The sequence below is a fragment of the Rhinolophus hipposideros genome (genome assembly GCF_964194185.1).
Source record: "Rhinolophus hipposideros genome assembly, chromosome: X".
In the NCBI taxonomy this organism is placed as follows: Eukaryota; Metazoa; Chordata; class Mammalia; order Chiroptera; family Rhinolophidae; genus Rhinolophus; species Rhinolophus hipposideros.
In genome coordinates, this window is record NC_138046.1 from 33,187,633 (window position 1) to 33,205,747 (window position 18,115).

Sequence of the window (18,115 nt, forward strand, 5' to 3'; positions counted from 1 at the left end):
GTGTTCCAATAGTTATTTGTTTACTGGCTAAAAACTCCCTCACAGACGGTACCGTGTGAGCTGGTGCACTGTCGTGACGCCAAGAGCCATGAATTGTTGGCGAAAAGTTCAAGTCGTTTTTGCCTAACTTTTTCACACAGCCTTTTCAGCACTTCCAAATAGTAAACGTGGTTAACTGTGCAGTTGGTACAAATTCATAATCCCTCTGATATCAAAAAGGTTAGCAACATCGTTTTGACTCTTGATTTGAACTGATGGAACTTTTTTGGTCGTGGAGAACTGGCTAACTTCCATTGTGCACTTTGATACTTTATTTCAGGGTTGTAATGGTACACCCATGTTTCATCACCAGTGATAACACGGCCCAAAACATCATCTTGCCTCTCCAAAAGTTCTTGGCAAACTTTGACTCTCCTTTGCTTTTGTTCATCGGTGAGCTCCTTTCCAGGACCATTTTTGCACATACCTTTCTCATGCTGAGATTTTCAGTTAAGATTTTCCTAGCTCTTTCTCTATCGATGTTTACTTGGTCTGCTATGCTTCTAAGTCAGCTGATGATTTTGACGCACAATTCGATGAGTTTTTGCAATATTTTCGTCACTTCTGCTCGTTTACTGGCCGCTCTGACCTCTCTTCATCGGTGACGTGTTCTTGCCTCTCAGAAAAACGTTTATAATCAATTTGTACACTGGCATTTTCTTCATGGCATTATCCTCATACACTTGGACTAACATGTCTCTGATATCACTTCTACTCTTGCCAGTTTAACAAGAAATTTAATGTTTGTTTGTTGCTCTAATTCAAGGTCAGACATTCTCGCGACGACACACAGAAACACAACAATAATGAATGCCACTCAGCAAGACACTGCCACACATCGACACAAACACAACTGTGAGACACTGATATACCAAGGTTAGGAAACCTTACCGAGCTGTTTATACAGTGCTGCCAATGTAAGTGCACGGTGGTAAGTTCGCAAACTTAATTGTCATACTCCTTATATATACTAGTCCTTTCTGGGTATCAACTTTACAATTTAGAGTAACATGTTTTTGAAATTTTTTTTTTTTATGTTTTTGAAAATTTTATGACTCTTAATAGATGAAACTTACAAAGTTTGTTAAACACTATCAAACTTACTATAATCAACCCTGGGTCTCTCAAAAAATGAGTAAGTTGTTTCTAAACATTAATTTTTGTACAAAGTAATTAAGATTAATTAACAAAACATTGCTTGATTTTTGAATTATTTTGTCCTAATCACGATCATCTTCAGCCAAGAGCAGAGCCATTAAAATTTTTAGCTAAGGGCTAGCCCGGTGGCTCAGGTGGTGGGGAGCTCCGTGTTCCTAACTCCGAAGGCTGCCGGTTCGATTCCCACATGGGCCAGTGGGCTCTCAACCACAAGGTTGCCAGTTCAACTCCCACAAGGGATGGTGGGCTACGCCCCCTGCAACTAGCAACAGCAACTGGACCTGGAGCTGAGCTGCGCCCTCCACAACTAAGACTGAAAGGACAACAACTTGACTTGGAAAAAAGTCCTGGAAGTACACACTGTGCCCCAATAAAGTCCTGTTCCCCTTCCCCAATAAAATCTTTGGAAAAAAAAAATTTTAGCTAAGTGATCATTATACATCAACATATTTGCACAAACTGCCAATTAAGCAAAATTGAGTAAGCATGGAATGTTACACAAAAAAAAAGTTAAAGAAGTAATTCTTAAACAAGAAACCTGGAAATTACGAAGTCCATATGATTTTTACAGCACTAATGATAAAAGTCATGCAAAAAGGCTAAATGCATTAATTTGAGAATTATAAATTTTTATTTTATACAAATCAGTTAAGTGTATTTCCAGAAAAGATAAAAATCACAATAAAAATACAAGTGTATGAGTGCCACACTTTAAGCCTCTTTGAAAATACAACAGAGCAACATAGGAAACCCCAAAATCAACAGTGACTATAACAGCAGTTTCTCAAGGCTTTATAGAATCAAAGACCACAATTGCCTTTCCTCACTAACACTGCCAAAACACTAAGAAATACTCTACTTTTTGAGACTACATGACCACAGTCTAGCTCTATTTTCTGTTCCATTAATACCCTGTTCCCTAACAGGCCTCTTATTCAACTAAACCCTGGGAACTTCACAGATCATTTCTTTAAAATAAAAAAAAGGAAAGATGTCAGTTTTGTGTTCACCTTCACAGAGTTTTACCACCTTCCTATGTTGGTAGAGGAGTAAGAGTAGCATGATGAATCATAGAACAAAAAGTCTGAACATCTTTACAAAATACTGCTAGGGACTGTCACCAGGACTGATGACTAATTTCGTTATTGAAGGGAAGGGGCCCAACTGACAAAAACTTGTAATATATACCTCTTGCAGAAAATCTTCAAGAAGCCGGTTAAATTTATCTGCCAACTCGTCTATCAGTTGACTTCTCGAAATATCTACTCTGTTGAAGATTGTGAACTCTTCATTACAGAGTGCATGGTAAGTTTTAGAACATGCTTCCAAAACATCTGTATCTGTGTGCTTCTCTACAATATTCCGGATCTGTCGTAATAAGGCATCCAAATGCTGCAAAATCAAAGTTTTTTTCATTAAAACTAAGGTATATGGTAGGCATAAAACAACTATACCACTGTGGTGAAAAGCCTCAATCAAATAAAGTAACTCTACAACTAGCAGGACAAATTTTAAGGTGTTTTTTTCTAGTCACAGTAAATAAATACACTGACCCACCCATACTTATTTCCTCAACATTAACAGGAATAATAGCATCTATTTCATAGGGCTTTAGTAAGGATTTTAATACATATAAAGAACTTACAATAGTTTCTGTAACACATTAAAAGTATCAATGAATATTAGCTGCTTTCATTTTGTAGTTGTTACTGTCCAGTTACCCACCCCTAACCTCCATAAATGATCACTGATAATCACAGAAATGAGAATACGGCTGTGGGCATGAATCAAAGGGAAGCCTCACTGGTACTATTCTCCTAATCCAACTTATCTAAAATACTAAAGACAAATAAGATGTTTCCTTTATAGATTTCAAAAATGTAAACAAACAATATGATGGGATGAAATAAACTAACAATTTTTCTTCAAAGTATTTTTATACATAGAAAACACCATACCTTTTCTAATCGTCCAGTGGTATATATTTCCAAATCAAAGTATTGAGGCAATTGCAACAAGTTAGTCACCTTTTCTGCATCTACAGAGTACTTTGAAATGAAAAACAAAATACATGTCAAAAACATCACAATAATGGTAAGTAAATATTATGATAAAATCCTGTGTAGCATTTCCAAACAAAACCTGTAATTTCTTTTTTTTAAGATTTTTATTACAATGTAGCTTACATGCAATATTATATTAGTTTCAAGTGTACACCATAGCTGTTCAACATTTACATACATTTATATACCTAAAGAAGTGATCAATATATAATAAGTCCAGCAACCAACTGACGCTGTGCGATGCTATCGTATTATTCACTATATTCCTTATGCTGTATATTACATCCCCATGACTTGTTTGTTTTACACCTGGAAATTTGAACTGTAATTTCTTACCAGCATTCTGATACTGACACAAACTTACTTTAGCTAATAACTGAGGAAGGGCCACAGCAAAAAGTTCAGTGATTTTTGTCCTGTCATCCAACTGGGTCTTCTTCTCCTTTGCTGTCAGCACCTAAAGTAACACAATATTTTAAGTACTTATTTAGTCATGAACATTGTTAGGTAATAAATTTTTAAATGATGGATACAAAAATTTCTACTATAAAGTTGAAACCCAAAAGTGACAAAGAGAGTAACTTGCACAGTATAAGAAAAAGCCCCCTAAAAGAACACCAGCAGCAACAACAAAAACTTTGAATAATTCTAGAGGCAAAAATCAATACCCAATGACACTAACCAACTCTACTTTTGGATGAAAGGAGAAGCAGTTACCATGTTTCCCTGAAAATAAGACCTAACTAGAAAATAAGTCCTAGCATGATTTTTCAGGATGACATCCCCTGAAAATAAGCCCTAATGCATCTTTTGGAGCAAAAATTAATATAAGAAAGACCCAATCTTATTTTCAGGGAAACACGGTAGGAACAGGAAATACAGTTTAGGAGCTTATGTAGTAACAGGAATGAATAATAGCATTTCAGCCTACTCTAAGCTGTGGGCCATTATCGATGGGTTATGAATTCAACATAGTAAGTTACTACTAGCAATTAAAAAACAGAAAGGGAATATAGCACACACCATAAGCTTCAGTACTGTTTGATGAAATTTTGTTTCACTTACAAACATATATATAGGTATGTACTAGGTCACAACATAAAAATGTATTTTTGTGCTTCACAATCAAAAACAGTTTGAAACCCTGTGGAACTGTTGGTCTACAAGGCAAATAGTATATGTGAACATTGCAATAGTACATTAAAATATAATCCTAGGAAATAGGAATTTCCCCATTTTAATGAATAATTACTGTATTTTAAATGTTTTTATTTAAAAAAAAGCAAATCTATAAATAAACCAGAACAGACAAATGCACCACTCTAAAATGGTGCACTATATTCATTATTGAAGACAAGAACTGTCAATCACTGTATCTCCTATATTAACTAATAAAGTATCTTATGGAAGAAACTCAAATTTCCTAAATTCCAAATGCTTTAAAATTTACTTGTAACACATATTTATAAGCAAAGATCATCTGAAAAATAAAATGCAACATTCAAAAATTTTGGTTCTATGGTTGCAAATAAGAATTTTATAAAATATGTTGAAAAAAGAAAACTATAGTTTAGGATACTGAAAATATATTGGCATACCCTTTTTCCTGTCCCTCTTCCCACAGGAGGATGGCATTCAGCTGCTTGTCTAATGGTACAAAGCATTATTTCAATCAGAGCACTCTCTTGTCTGTCTGTTAGTGCTGAAAAAATCAGAAAGAGTTAACTTATTTCTTTTCCCTATATGCCATTTGTAATTATCACATAACAGTTCCTTCCACCTGTGACAGAATCGCACCTCATGTACTAAAGAGAATCCCATTATTGTATTACAGAAAGGATTAAAACAAGTTAAATGTTCCTAAACATTACAAATCTGTACACCAGTGATCCATAATTTGAGCAAAGAAAAAATGAACACAGGTACAAAAAAAAAAAAATTCAGGAATGTTAACGACAACTACATTTTTTTATATAGCACAATATTCCTGTGTATGAAAACAAAATTATTCAGAGTACGGTTTTGACTCAATTATTTTAACACTACAATATGAACAAATGGAGTAAGTAAAATCTATTTTCAAAACTGTCTAGACAACAAAAATACCCTAATTAAACATCCTTACCTTCTTCTCCACTAAGTGGCTCCTCTAGCAACAAGCTATTCATACATTCCCAGTCTTTCAGCAGCTCAGTAGCACAGTCCCACATGCTATCCACAAGGTATGCTGCATGCTCATGTAACTAAAATGAAAAAAGAGCAATGTGCTCTCAGACAAACAGCATACTAGCCTTAACTCAAAAGAATGTAAGCTTTGTGGACCATGTACAACCTCAAGCAGCAATTTGCTTTTTGAGGTCAGAAGGAAGAAAGGACCAAGAACAAACTGCCTTAGCTTGCTGTGTCTAAGTAAACCTTGTTAGCTAGTATCATTTAACATTTCTTACAATAATCATTAAATCATTAATATGAAATTTATTTTTTTAAAAGATTAATAAATGCATGCATATTTAGTGCCTATTTGGATTCAATATTATGTGCGCTAACTACTCTCTATTATAAAATATACTACGAATTTATTTTAACTCAATGGTAGCGATGATGGTTACTTAAAACATAAAATACATGTTTACTTATCAATTCAATATATAAGGAAAGTACTTCTCTTCATTCTGTGAAGCTTAAATAGCCCTAGAGCTTATCAACTCATTTTAGAGGAGCAGCATTACAATGATGCCAAAACCTGTCAAAAACATTTCAGATAAAAAAAAAATAGACCAATATCCTGCATGAACATAGAGGGAATATCCTAAAAAAACTGACATAAGTATAAAATGAACATTAACTAACCTCACTTTCCAGAAAGAAAAAAACCAATGTCTTAACAAGGTTGGCATTTGGACCTTGTCGACCCCTTCTTTTCATCAGCCCATCTTCCTCCGGATCTCTACGACTGAAGAGCCTGTGATCAATAAAAAATACTTACTTTTAAATCAAAAATCAATTATTTCCTAATCAAAAACAAAACAAGAAAACCTGTCTTGATTCCATATTTAAGCACCAAACAAAGGAGTAAATGGGAGCTGGGTGGGTACATTGTCCAACATTACACCAAAGTAAATAATTGCCATAAACCTTTTCCGTTTGACACCTGATGGTAACTGTAAGCCCTCTTAAATTAACTTCTCAAGTAAATTTTACAGAGTTGTGAATTTTTCCTTTTAAAAACCTTGTTGCATTTTATGCAACCACTTCCTTTCATAAAAGTATTACAATGACTAACCTATGCCATTTATGCATATAAACCTATGACAAATATTCTTCTCTTTAAAACTGAACTTATGTCGTCCTTCTATCGTTCTTGAACAATTATCCCTAAATCTGAACTTAGAGATCACTTTTTATGGATATCATGTTGTTTTTCCTTATAAATAACAAAAGAGAGTTATCATTGGATAACAATGAATACTGTGAATGATTTACATCATATACTCTTTCTAACAAATGCTTCAAACCAAATGGGTATATTTGGGGAGGAAGTTGACATCAGAGGAAAAGTTAAAAATTAGGAAGAGGTCAGTCTTAACATTATGATATAATTAGGTATATTTTAAGCATATCGACTAAAAGACATGGGTGCGTTTCCCTTTGAAGATGTAACTTAAATAAATTAAAGGAATTGGAGAAGGGAAATGGAAACTTTTAAAGGAAATATTTGTAAAATGTGAAACTTTTAATTTGACCTATACTGAATAGTTAAGAAAATAAATTACATATATTTTAATGTTAATTATAGCACAATAAATTACTGTCCTAAAAGTACACCTTCGAAAATGAATAACAGAAATAGAAATTTACTTTTTATAGAGAAATTCTCCAGCTGCTACAGCTACTGGTCGATGAGCTGAATAAACCAGATGATAGACATTTTCACAATCTTCTGCAGTAAGAACTTCTTCACTACTCCTACAAAGAAACAAGCAGTAGCAGTTTTGTCAGTAATGCCAAAATTTTAAGCATATTTACTCCAAAAATCCACGCTCATACTTTCATTAACTTGTGTTAAGAAAAAAAAAAAACAGAAGAAATCTGTTTGATTATTTGATTATAGTCTGTCAGTAAAAGCTTGTCCTGACAAAAGGGCTGAGTATTTTGTCAACGTCTAAGATCAATAGAGGTAAAATTAGAGTCAACTAAGGAAAAACATATATGGTGAGATGTAATAATATGACAAGCACACTAAAAGGAAATGAAGAAAATGTAATATAAATTAATGTATTAAAGAAAGTGGTAGCATACGAAGAGCTTGGAGTTCATAATTACAGAGAACACTGCATATATTTCATAATAATATTAAGGAAATAAACAATATTGTAACACTAAATATACTAATACCCCAGTTACTACATGGTGATGAAGAATATTTCATCCACCATGTACTGAATGCCATAAGGCAATAGAAATGGATTTACAAACTAATTAAAATTTAAGTGCTAAAGACTTTCAATTACAATCTATCATTAGAGAAATCTTATTAAAATGTAGTGCTCATTTTCTTGATCTTACTTTAAAGAACAAAATGAACCTAACAAAATCTTCTTAGTAAATGAAAGTTATTCTTAGGCCCATCAACCACAGTACACCAGGGCAAACCTGGGTGAGTTCTTCTCTTATGGACTCTGCATTTGAAGTCCCAGCCTCTGGCACCTCTTTCCCTTCCCTTCTAACACTGTGAGATAAACAATCTGAGTTTTTACCATTATATGCAAATTAAGAATCATGGGACCTACCAAATCTTCAAACAGGATCTAATACCAATCCTGCTCAAACTCTTCCAAAAAATTGAAGAAGAGACAGTATTCCCTAACTCATTTTATGAGGCCAACATTACCCTGATACCAAACCTGGTAAGGATAACACAAAAAAAGAAAACTACAGACCTATATCTCTGATGAATACTGATGCAAAAATCCTAAACAATATTTTAACAAATCGAATAAAACAATGCATTAAAAAGATTATTTATCATGACCAAGTGGGGTTCATCCCTGGGGCACAAGCATGGTTCAACATCCGGAAATCCATCAGTGTGATACATCACATAAACAAAATAAAGAACAAAAATCATATGATTACATCAATTGATGCAGAAAAAGCATTTGACAAGATACAACATCCATTTATGATGAAAACACTTAATAAAATTGGTATAGAAGGAAAATACCTTAACATAATAAAGGCCATCTATGACAAGCCCTCAGCTAATCTCATAATTAATGGTGAAAAACTGAAGCCCTTTGCTCTACGTTCAGGAACACGACAGGGCTGTCCCCTATCACCTCTGCTTTTCAACATAGTGTTGGAAGTCCTTGCCAGAGCCATCAGGCAAGAGAAAGAAATGAAAGGCATCCAAATTGGGAAAGAAGAAGTTAAAATATCACTCTTTGCAGATGACATAATGCTATATATACGGAGAACCCTAAAGACTCCACCAAAAAGCTGTTAGAAACAATCAACGAATACAGTAAAGTTGCTGGCTACAAAATCAACGTACAAAAGTCCATTGCATTCCTATACACTAACAATGAAGTCTCAGAAAAAGAAACACAAAAAACAATTCCCTTTGCAATTGCAGCAAAAAGAATAAAATACCTAGGAATAAACTTAACCAAGGATGTGAAGGATTTATATGCTGAAAACTATAAGACATTTTTGAAAGAAATTGAAGAAGACACAAAGAACTGGAAAGACATTTAATGCAATCCCCATCAAAATCCCAATGGCATTTTTTAAAGAAATAGAACAAAAAATCATCAGATTTGTTTGGAACCACAGAAGACCCCGAATAGCCAAAGCAATCTTAAGAAAAAAGAACAGTGCTGGAGGGATCACACTCCCTGACTTTAGCTTGTACTACAGGGCTACAATAATCAAAACAGCATGGTATTGGCGGAAAAACAGACACATAGACCAATAGAATAGAATTGAGAACCCAGAAATAAAACCCCATAAAAATGGACAGATAATTTTTGACAAAGAAGCTAAAAACATACAATGGAGGAAAGACAGCCTCTTTAATAAATGGTGCTGGGAGAATTGGATAGCCACGTGCAAAAGAATGAAACTGGACTGTTATCTGTCACCGTACCAAAATTAATTCAAAATGGATCAAACATTTAAGCATAAGACCTGACACAATAAACTGCATAGAAGAAAACATAGGTACTAAACTTATGGACCTTGGGTTCAAAGAGCATTTTATGAATTTGACTCCAAAGGCAATGGAAGTAAAAGCTAAAATAAACGAATGGGACTATATGAAACTTAAAAGTTTCTGCACAGCAAAAGAAACCATCGACAAAATAAAGAGGCAACCGACTGAATGGGAGAAGATTTTTGCAAACAGTTCCTCCGATAAGGGTCTAATATACAAACTATACAAGGAACTCATGAAACTCAACAACAACAAAAAAACAAACAACCCAACTGAAAAATGGGCAGAGTACCTGAAGAGACATTTCTCCAAAGAAGTCTTACAAATGGCAAATAGACATATGAAGAAATGCTCACCATCACTAATCATCAGAGAAATGCAAATAAAAACCACAATGAGATATCACCTCACCCCAGTCAGAATGGCTATCATCAACAAGACAAATAGTACCAAGTGTTGGAGAGGCTGTGGAGAAAAAGGAACCCTCATACACTGTTGGTGGGAAAGCAAACTGGTACAGCCGCTGTGGAAGGCAATGTGGAGGTTCCTCAAAAAATTACAAATAGAATTACCATATGACCCAGCAATCCCTCTCCTTGGTATCTACCCAAAGAATTTGAAATCATTTATACATAAAGACATGTGTGCTCCAATGTTCATTGCAGCTTTGTTTAGGGTGGCCAAGACATGGAAACAACCAAATGTCCTTCGATAGATGAATGGAGAAAGAAATTGTGGTATATATACACAATGGAATACTATTTGGCGTTAAGGAAAGATGATATAGGAACATTTGTGACAAAGTGGATGGATCTTGAGAGTATAATGCTAAGCGAAATTAGTCAGACAGAAAAAGCAGAGAACCCTATGATTTCACTGATATGTGGTATATAAACCAAAAACAACAAAAGAACAAGACAAACAAATGAGAAACAAAAACTCATAGACACAGACAATAGTTTAGTGGTTACCAAAGGGGAAGAGGGGTGGGGGGAGGAAGATGAGGGTAAGGGAGAGCAAATATATGGTGATGGTAGGAGAACTGACTCTGGGTGGTGAACAGACAATGGGCTTTATAGGTGATGTAATACAGAATTGTATACCTGAAATTATGTAATTTCATTAACAATTGTCACCCCAATAAATTAAAAAAAAAAAAGAATCATGGGACCACCACAAGAGAGAAAAGACTAACTACATTAGAAGGTTATTTGAGGACCTCAGATGCTTTTTGAGTTTCTACTCTGCTCAAGGTTTCCAGAAGTGTGAGGTCCAACAAAATATTACTTCCTTCTTTTTAAATTAAAGTTTATTGGGGTGACATTGTTAGTAAAGTTATATAGGTTTCAGGTATACAATTCTGTAATACATCATTTATGTATCACATTCTGTGTTCATCACCCAGAGTCCGAAATTTCCATCACCATATATCTGATCCCTTTTACCCCATCTACCACCCCCATCCCCGCTTACCCTCTGATAACCACTAAATTATTGTCTGTGTCTATGAGTTTTTGTTTCTTCATTTGTTCGTCTGTTTCTTTTATTGTTTTCAGTTTTATACACCACTGATCAGTAAAATCATATGGTTCTCAACTTTTTCTGTTGCTAATTTTGCTCAGCATAATAATCTCCAGGTCGGTCCATCCATGTTATCAAAAATGGCAGTATTTCATCTTTTCTTATGGCAGAATAGTATTCCATTGTGTATATATACCACATCTTCTTTATCCAATCACCTATGGAAGGACACTTTGGTGTCCATGTCTTGGCCACCATAAATAAAGCTGCAATGAACACTGGAGCACGTATATCTTTACAGATAAATGTTTTCAGATTTTTTGGGTAGATACCCAGGAGAGGGATTGCTGGGTCATATGGTAATTTTATTTGTAATTTTTTGAGGAACCTCCACACTGCCTTCCATAACGGCTGCACCAATCTGCATTCTGACCAACAGTGTATGAGGGTTCCTTTTTCTCCACAGCCTCTCCAACACTTGGTACTATTTGTCTTGTTGATGATAGACATTCTGACTGAGGTGAGGTGATATCTCATTGTGGTTTTTATTTCCATTTCTCTGATGATTAGTGACGTTGAGCATTTCTTCGTATGTCTATTGGCCATTTGTATGTCCTCTTTGGAAAAATGTCTATTCAGGTCCTCTGCCCATTTTTGAGCTGGATTGTTTGTTTTTTCCTTGTTGAGTTGTATGAGTTCCTTATACATTTGAATGAATGGGACTACAGTGGTACCTCGGTTTTCTAACAAAATCCTTCCGGTTCCGGAAGACCGTTAGAATTCTGAAACGTTCAAAAACAGCCGACAGCTAGGCCTCAGGATCTTGCACTCAGCGGAGGCCGCGTGACATGTTCAATTTCCAAGGCATGTTCGAAAACTGAAGCATTTACTTCCAGGTTTACAGCATTTGTAAACTGAAATGTTCGTCAACGGAGACAATCGAAAACTGAGGTACTACTATATATCAAACTAAAAGCTTCTGCACAGCAAAAGAAACCATCAACAAAATAAAGAGGCAACCAACAGAATGGGAGAAGATTTTTGCAAAAAACGCTTCCAAAACATTACTTCTGTTTGGGAGAAACAAAACCAAAATGTTGAAGTTTCAAAAAGCATTTTGATTTAAATTACTCTGTATAATACTGGAATATTTTTTGAAAAATCACTTGTTATAAACAAACATTAAAAATATAGGAAAACATATTAAAAAATATAGGAAAAAACATTGAATCACATCGGTTAAGGTATAGTAAATGTGTAGTAGTTCACTCATTTAACTACTTGGTAAGAAATGTTCATTACAAGTTTCAGTTATTAGTTGAATATATGGCTGAATCAACATCAATGGCTATCACACGTCATAAAAATATCAGTATCAGAAACGAGGAAAAAATGGCCCTAAGGTATTAAGGAGGCAGGGAGAAGAAATTACTGAAATATATGCAAAACACTATTACTTTCTTACATATTTCAGGATTTTTTCAATGTTTTTAATAACATGTATACGCTTGTAATCTTTAAATGCAATTAAACATTAAAGAAAAATACAATAATTATCACTGCTCAAAATGTCCCCAGTTTAGTGAATTCTCAGGAAATATCAGTACAACTAGAGATGGCTTCTGGTTGAAGACTACAATGTAGTCCATTTTGTACAAATTTGGACGGATACTGCCGAACCAAGGAAGTTCTATCAACTTATAATCCCATCAACAATGTATAATGGCCTGTTTGCACAGTCTCAACAATACAGTATACTACCAAACACTTTTGTATCTCCATCAAGCAATACGTAAAAAATGGCCCCATTGTAATATACATTTCTCTAAAGTGTAGCTAAACATCTTTTCACATGTTTAAATTTTTATTTTGGGTAAGTACACAGGAGAGGTATTGCTGGGTCATATGGTAATTCCATTCTTAATTTTTTGAGGAAACTACACACTGCCATCCATAGCAGCTACACCTATCTGCATTTCCACCAACAGTGAATGAGGATTCCTTTTTCTCCACAGCCTTGGTCTCCAACACTTGTTATTATTTTGTCTTGTTGATGGTAACCATTCTAACAGGTGCGAGGTGATATCTCATTGCATATTTACCCAAAAATCTGAAAACATCTATCCGTAAAGATATATGTGCTCCAATGTTCACCGCAGCTTTATTTACAGTGGACAAGATATGGAAACCACCAAAGTGTCCCTCGATAGATGAGTAGATAAAGATGCGGTATAAATACACAATGGAATACTCTTCTGCCGTAAAAAATGAAACAGTGCCATTTGTAACAACATGAATGGATCTTCAGATTATAATGCTAGTTGAAATAAGTCAGACAGAAAAAGTCGAGAACCATATGATTTCACTGATACGTGGTATACAAAACTGAAAACGACAAATGAACAAGACAAGCAAATGAAGAAACAAAAACTCATAGACACAGACAATAATTTAGTGGTTACCAGAGGGTAAGGGGGTAGGGGGCTGGTAGATGAGGGTAAAAGGGATCAAATATATGATGATGGAAGGAGATCGGACTCTGGGTGGTGAACACACAATGTGATACATAGATGATGTAATACAGAATTGTACACTTGAAACCTATGTAACTTTACTAACCATTGTCACCCCAGTAAATTTTTAAAAAATTATTTTCTTTCCTGTCAATAATCTGGTTACTAATGTTTGACTATTTTCCTATTGGGTTTCTGTTCTTCTTATTGATTTACTGAAATTGATTCCTGTGACACAAATATTTTGCCCAATCTGTCATTTGTTTTGTTTATGGTATTTTCTGTAATAAACACATTTTTAGTTTTGTATGTAAATTTAATGATTGTTTTATGTCTAGGTTTTATGTCATGCTGAGAAAGATCTTCCTCAGTCATTTTACATAAAAACGTTTAATCTTCCCCAAGTTTTCATCTAGTACTTTAATGGTTTCATTTATTTGCATTTAATCATGTCATCCATCTAAAAATTATTTTTGTGTAAGAAATTCGATAGGAATCCAATTTAATTTTCCCCCAAATCGAATGTAGTTGTCACAAAACCATTTGTTTTCTCATAAGAAATGCCACCCTCACCCTATACTACATTCCTGGATGCATTTGCATTTGTCTGTCTCTAGTATTCTTTATTCTGTGCCACTGATCTCTGCCTATTCACACACAAGTACCAAAGTTAAAAATTACTGTTACTTTACAATATGACTTAAAATCATATCGGACAGTCATCTCTCATTAGTTTTTATCAGAATTTTGCTGGATACTCTTACATAATGAATTATCCATGAGTGTCAGAATTTGCATGTTATGATTCAAAAAAAGACCCTTCTTTGACAGTTATCATTTAGATCATGTTAACCTAAATGTCCACTGATGGATGCCATTTATTATTAACCCTCAAAAGGAATGAAATTCTGGTATCTGTTCATAGAGCTAGAAAGTAGAACAGTGGTCACCAGTGTTTCTTGGGGGGTTGGAATGGGGAGTTAGTGCTCAATGAGTAGAGTTTCAGGATGGGGTGATAAGAGTTCAGATGAATAATGGTGATGACAACACAACGTGAATGTGCATTATGCCACTGAACTGCACACTTAAATATGTTTAAAATGATAACCTGTGTGTTATCTATATTACCATAATTTTTTAAAAAGAAAAAATGAATTGCATCACTATTGCATTTTAAGATAACATCTTCAAATTCAGATTGTTTACAGGTAAGTTTTAGTAAATATTAACTTCTAAAAGTGTGACAAAATATGATAGGCACGTTTATACACTCAAGTGTTTAACTTTATTTCAAGAGCATCTAAGACAGTAAATTATAAAGGAAACTGACCAAGAGAAAGGGACACGTGAATTCCTAGCTCAGATTTTTTTCTACTCCATTGGTTTCCTCTTCCTATTTTCTCAACTTTATATGAGAAAATTAAACTTGTAGCTGTAAAACCCCATGACAAAGTTATTAAAATTTAGATCTAGATAAATTTAAACCAAATAATCTAATGTAATACTTAGGTATCTGGACATTAGTAACATGCAATAAATACATACTTACTGTAAAACAAGAGTGAGTAATTTTATTGCTTGTACTGCAACATCATACTCTTTGTCAAGGGTCATAGACACAATTCTATCCTAAGGACAAAAAAATAAAATATTTTTAACAGGAAAGCAAAAGAAAAATATTTTCAAATTAATAGGTAATTTTTAAATACTTAATACTAACCTTGAACCGACTGGTGAAAAGCTCCAGTTTGGAATTAAGCTCCTTGTTATAATAAAGCCCTTGTAGAGCAGTGAGACATTTGAGTCTTACTTCACCTTGCTAAATGAAACATGGAGAAAAATGCTTTAAAACTACATATTTTCAACCTGATTATTCAAGATACATACAATACTTTCTACTTTAAAATTTTATATATGTTCTATACAATAGCATTTCTCCAGAAACTTATCTTTGATAACATAAAAATATGAATCAATACATACATTTAAGACTACATGTCTTTGGGGGTACTATTTCTGTAGGTTAAATGAAAATTTTTCAGAGAAACACTATTGTAAAAGGTGATAGTAGCCTATTTCACAGTATATCTTTACAGAAAGTACTATTCGTAAGGAATATATACAGGAAATTTCAAGGCAAATGAAGAGGCAGCCTCAGAGAAAGGTAGATTCACACACACACACACACACACACACACACACACACACACACAGTCAGAGGCCAAGTTGTAACTTATAATCTGGCTAAGATACACGTTTATCAAAAGAGGAATTTTAAAAATACAGCACTCACATACTAACAAAGTAAGGACTCTTCTTACTGCTCTAGGAAATGCCTCATCACCATAACCTACATGACCTTAAATATTTCAGTACAAAAATTATTTTATCATTAAAGGCAGAATCAGTGGCCAAGATTCAAAAATCTAGAGGACTTTATGTGGTAGAGATGATGTAGACAGAACAAAATAAAGGAGAGGGGCCTATAAGGAGCATGGTCCCAGGTAATATCTACATGCAGGTTAACTTTATGAATGAGAGCTGCAGATAGCTGTGTGTGTGTAGACAGACAAACTATCAGTAGGGCATATCTTACCTTATCATGCATAGTCCAACCAACATATTTTAAATAACTGTCATTAAGAAAGGCATCACTATACATTTTCATCCAAATGCCAATTTCTTCGATACAAATAGCTCGGATTTCAGCTATTGCATCGCTGAATGGAGGAAGGAAAAATTATGCATATGAGTACCACTATATCACAGGACTTATGTTTTATTCAAGAGATGCCAAATAATTCAAATCTACTATGACCACACCACTATCTTAAGTATTACTGGGGGTTTGAAACTAGAACTGAAGCATGGCCCCTGAATGTCAAGTTTGCAGTGTAGTCAGCAAAGCACAATTATCACCACATAAATATTTTAAATTAAATAAAACTAGAAACAAAATCTGATCCCCTCCTTTTACATCATGCCATATCCCAGCCTTCACTCACACCTACTGGGCATGGTGTATTCAGAAGAGAGCAGGCACACTAGTCTAGTTAGAGCATAGTTTTCCAGGCGAGAATTAGTTACACATAAAACTGAGGCCAAGCTCAGTTTGGATTTTAATGTCAGACTAAATTATTTTTAATTCAGCCTGTGAGTCACTGAAGGCTTCTGAGCAGAGAAATGGTGCAATAAAAAGACGTTTTAGGAAAAATTCAAAAATCTCTAGGCAGGAGAATGATGAAGGAATAGACTAAGGTAATGCCAATAAAAATAAAGGTAAGAATGGACAAGAGGACATAACAAAGAAAGTATTAACCTGATTCAATACCCGCCAAGCTCAGGAAATGAGGAAGTCGAACAAGAATGCCACCAATATTTAAAGAATTGGTTAAAGCAGAAATGGTAAGATTACCTATTTCTTTCCTCTACCAGTTCAAAACAGCAAAAGAAAACGTCTCTCTCATCTATCCAAATTTTCCCACTGATATTCAAACGGAAGAGGAGAGAGTCAGGAGTCAGCATGTACATCCTCTACTAACCTAATACATCCCCAAACAATGAAATATTCTATACCCTGACTCCTAATAACAACAGTAGCTTCCACTTGCTGAGTAGCTGCAAGTCAAGAACAATGCTACCTGTGGGGACAGAACCCCAGAAAGCAGTTTCCAGGCTCTTGGCCTCACATAGAAAGGTGCTGGCTCAGGTAGTAAATGGCCATCAACTGTGATTGGATGGCCATCAGCTGTGGCTAGTTGGCCGTCAGCTGTATCCAGTGAGCCACTGGCCACTAATATAACTGCCGTGGCTACGCTAGCAGAAAATGGGGGCTAGCAAGAAGATGGTGGCTGAGCTAGCAAGAGCGGACTGCAGCTAGCACAGCGGAGTGCGGGTCACAGATTGCACAGAAGTGGACAGCAGGTTGCAGATGTGTGGCTCCTGCTTCCTGTATCTCCAACCCAGCCGCCAGAGAGAACATAGTAGTATGACTCCCCTACCTATGGCTCCGTGGGTGTTCCTTTTTGGCCTCACCACGTCCTGCGTTCTTATGTGGGGAGCGGGACCAGAGACCCCACAGGCAGCCCCGCACGACACTACCCCATTTTTCAGATAGGAAACATCAAGTTCAGAACAGTTAAATAAATTGCCTTGAGTGTCTCAATCAGTGGAAGAGCTTAGATTCTAACACTGATCTTGCTCCAATGCTCTTTCCACTAACTTACACTGCCTAAACCACTTTCAAACTTGAATAGAGTAGAATTACATAGAACAAAAGCTGTCCTGACTTACCGGTATCTATGTACAAACACTCCCTTAAATATTGCATTCATCATATTTTCTATTTCATCTTGATTTTCTTGAAGCTGTAAAAAACAGTTTCTTTTCAATTGTAATAGAAGACAACCAAAAGAGCATCTAAAAAGTTGTTACAAGTACAAATACAGGTTTCTCCAGTGTTTTTTTGGTGGTTACACCTCATTTTTAATTCCACTAGACAAAAGTAACCACAGAAAAAAATGACAGGTGTTGTACATCAGGTAGCTGAAGCCCCTTGATATCTGGAATATGTGACTTGGATTTTAATGCTTGGCTGGTAGATTAAT

At 35.0% G+C, this 18,115-nt stretch overlaps 1 protein-coding gene across 5 annotated transcripts in view; it reads right to left on the reverse strand.

Moving 5' to 3' along the window:
* Nucleotides 1–18,115, reverse strand: part of STAG2 (STAG2 cohesin complex component) — a gene marked incomplete at its 5' end in the record, with an annotated part of 126,261 nt that overhangs the window by 35,513 nt on the left and 72,633 nt on the right. For all 5 annotated transcript variants that reach the window (XM_081043689.1, XM_081043693.1, XM_081043690.1 and 2 more), the window contains 11 exons: nt 2,386–2,589; nt 3,156–3,245; nt 3,625–3,717; nt 4,859–4,962; nt 5,386–5,503; nt 6,111–6,222; nt 7,119–7,226; nt 15,058–15,137; nt 15,229–15,327; nt 16,105–16,228; nt 17,802–17,875. In XM_081043689.1, the coding sequence (XP_080899815.1) occupies nt 2,386–2,589; nt 3,156–3,245; nt 3,625–3,717; nt 4,859–4,962; nt 5,386–5,503; nt 6,111–6,222; nt 7,119–7,226; nt 15,058–15,137; nt 15,229–15,327; nt 16,105–16,228; nt 17,802–17,875 (1,206 nt within the window). The remainder of the gene's footprint in view (nt 1–2,385; nt 2,590–3,155; nt 3,246–3,624; nt 3,718–4,858; nt 4,963–5,385; nt 5,504–6,110; nt 6,223–7,118; nt 7,227–15,057; nt 15,138–15,228; nt 15,328–16,104; nt 16,229–17,801; nt 17,876–18,115) is intronic.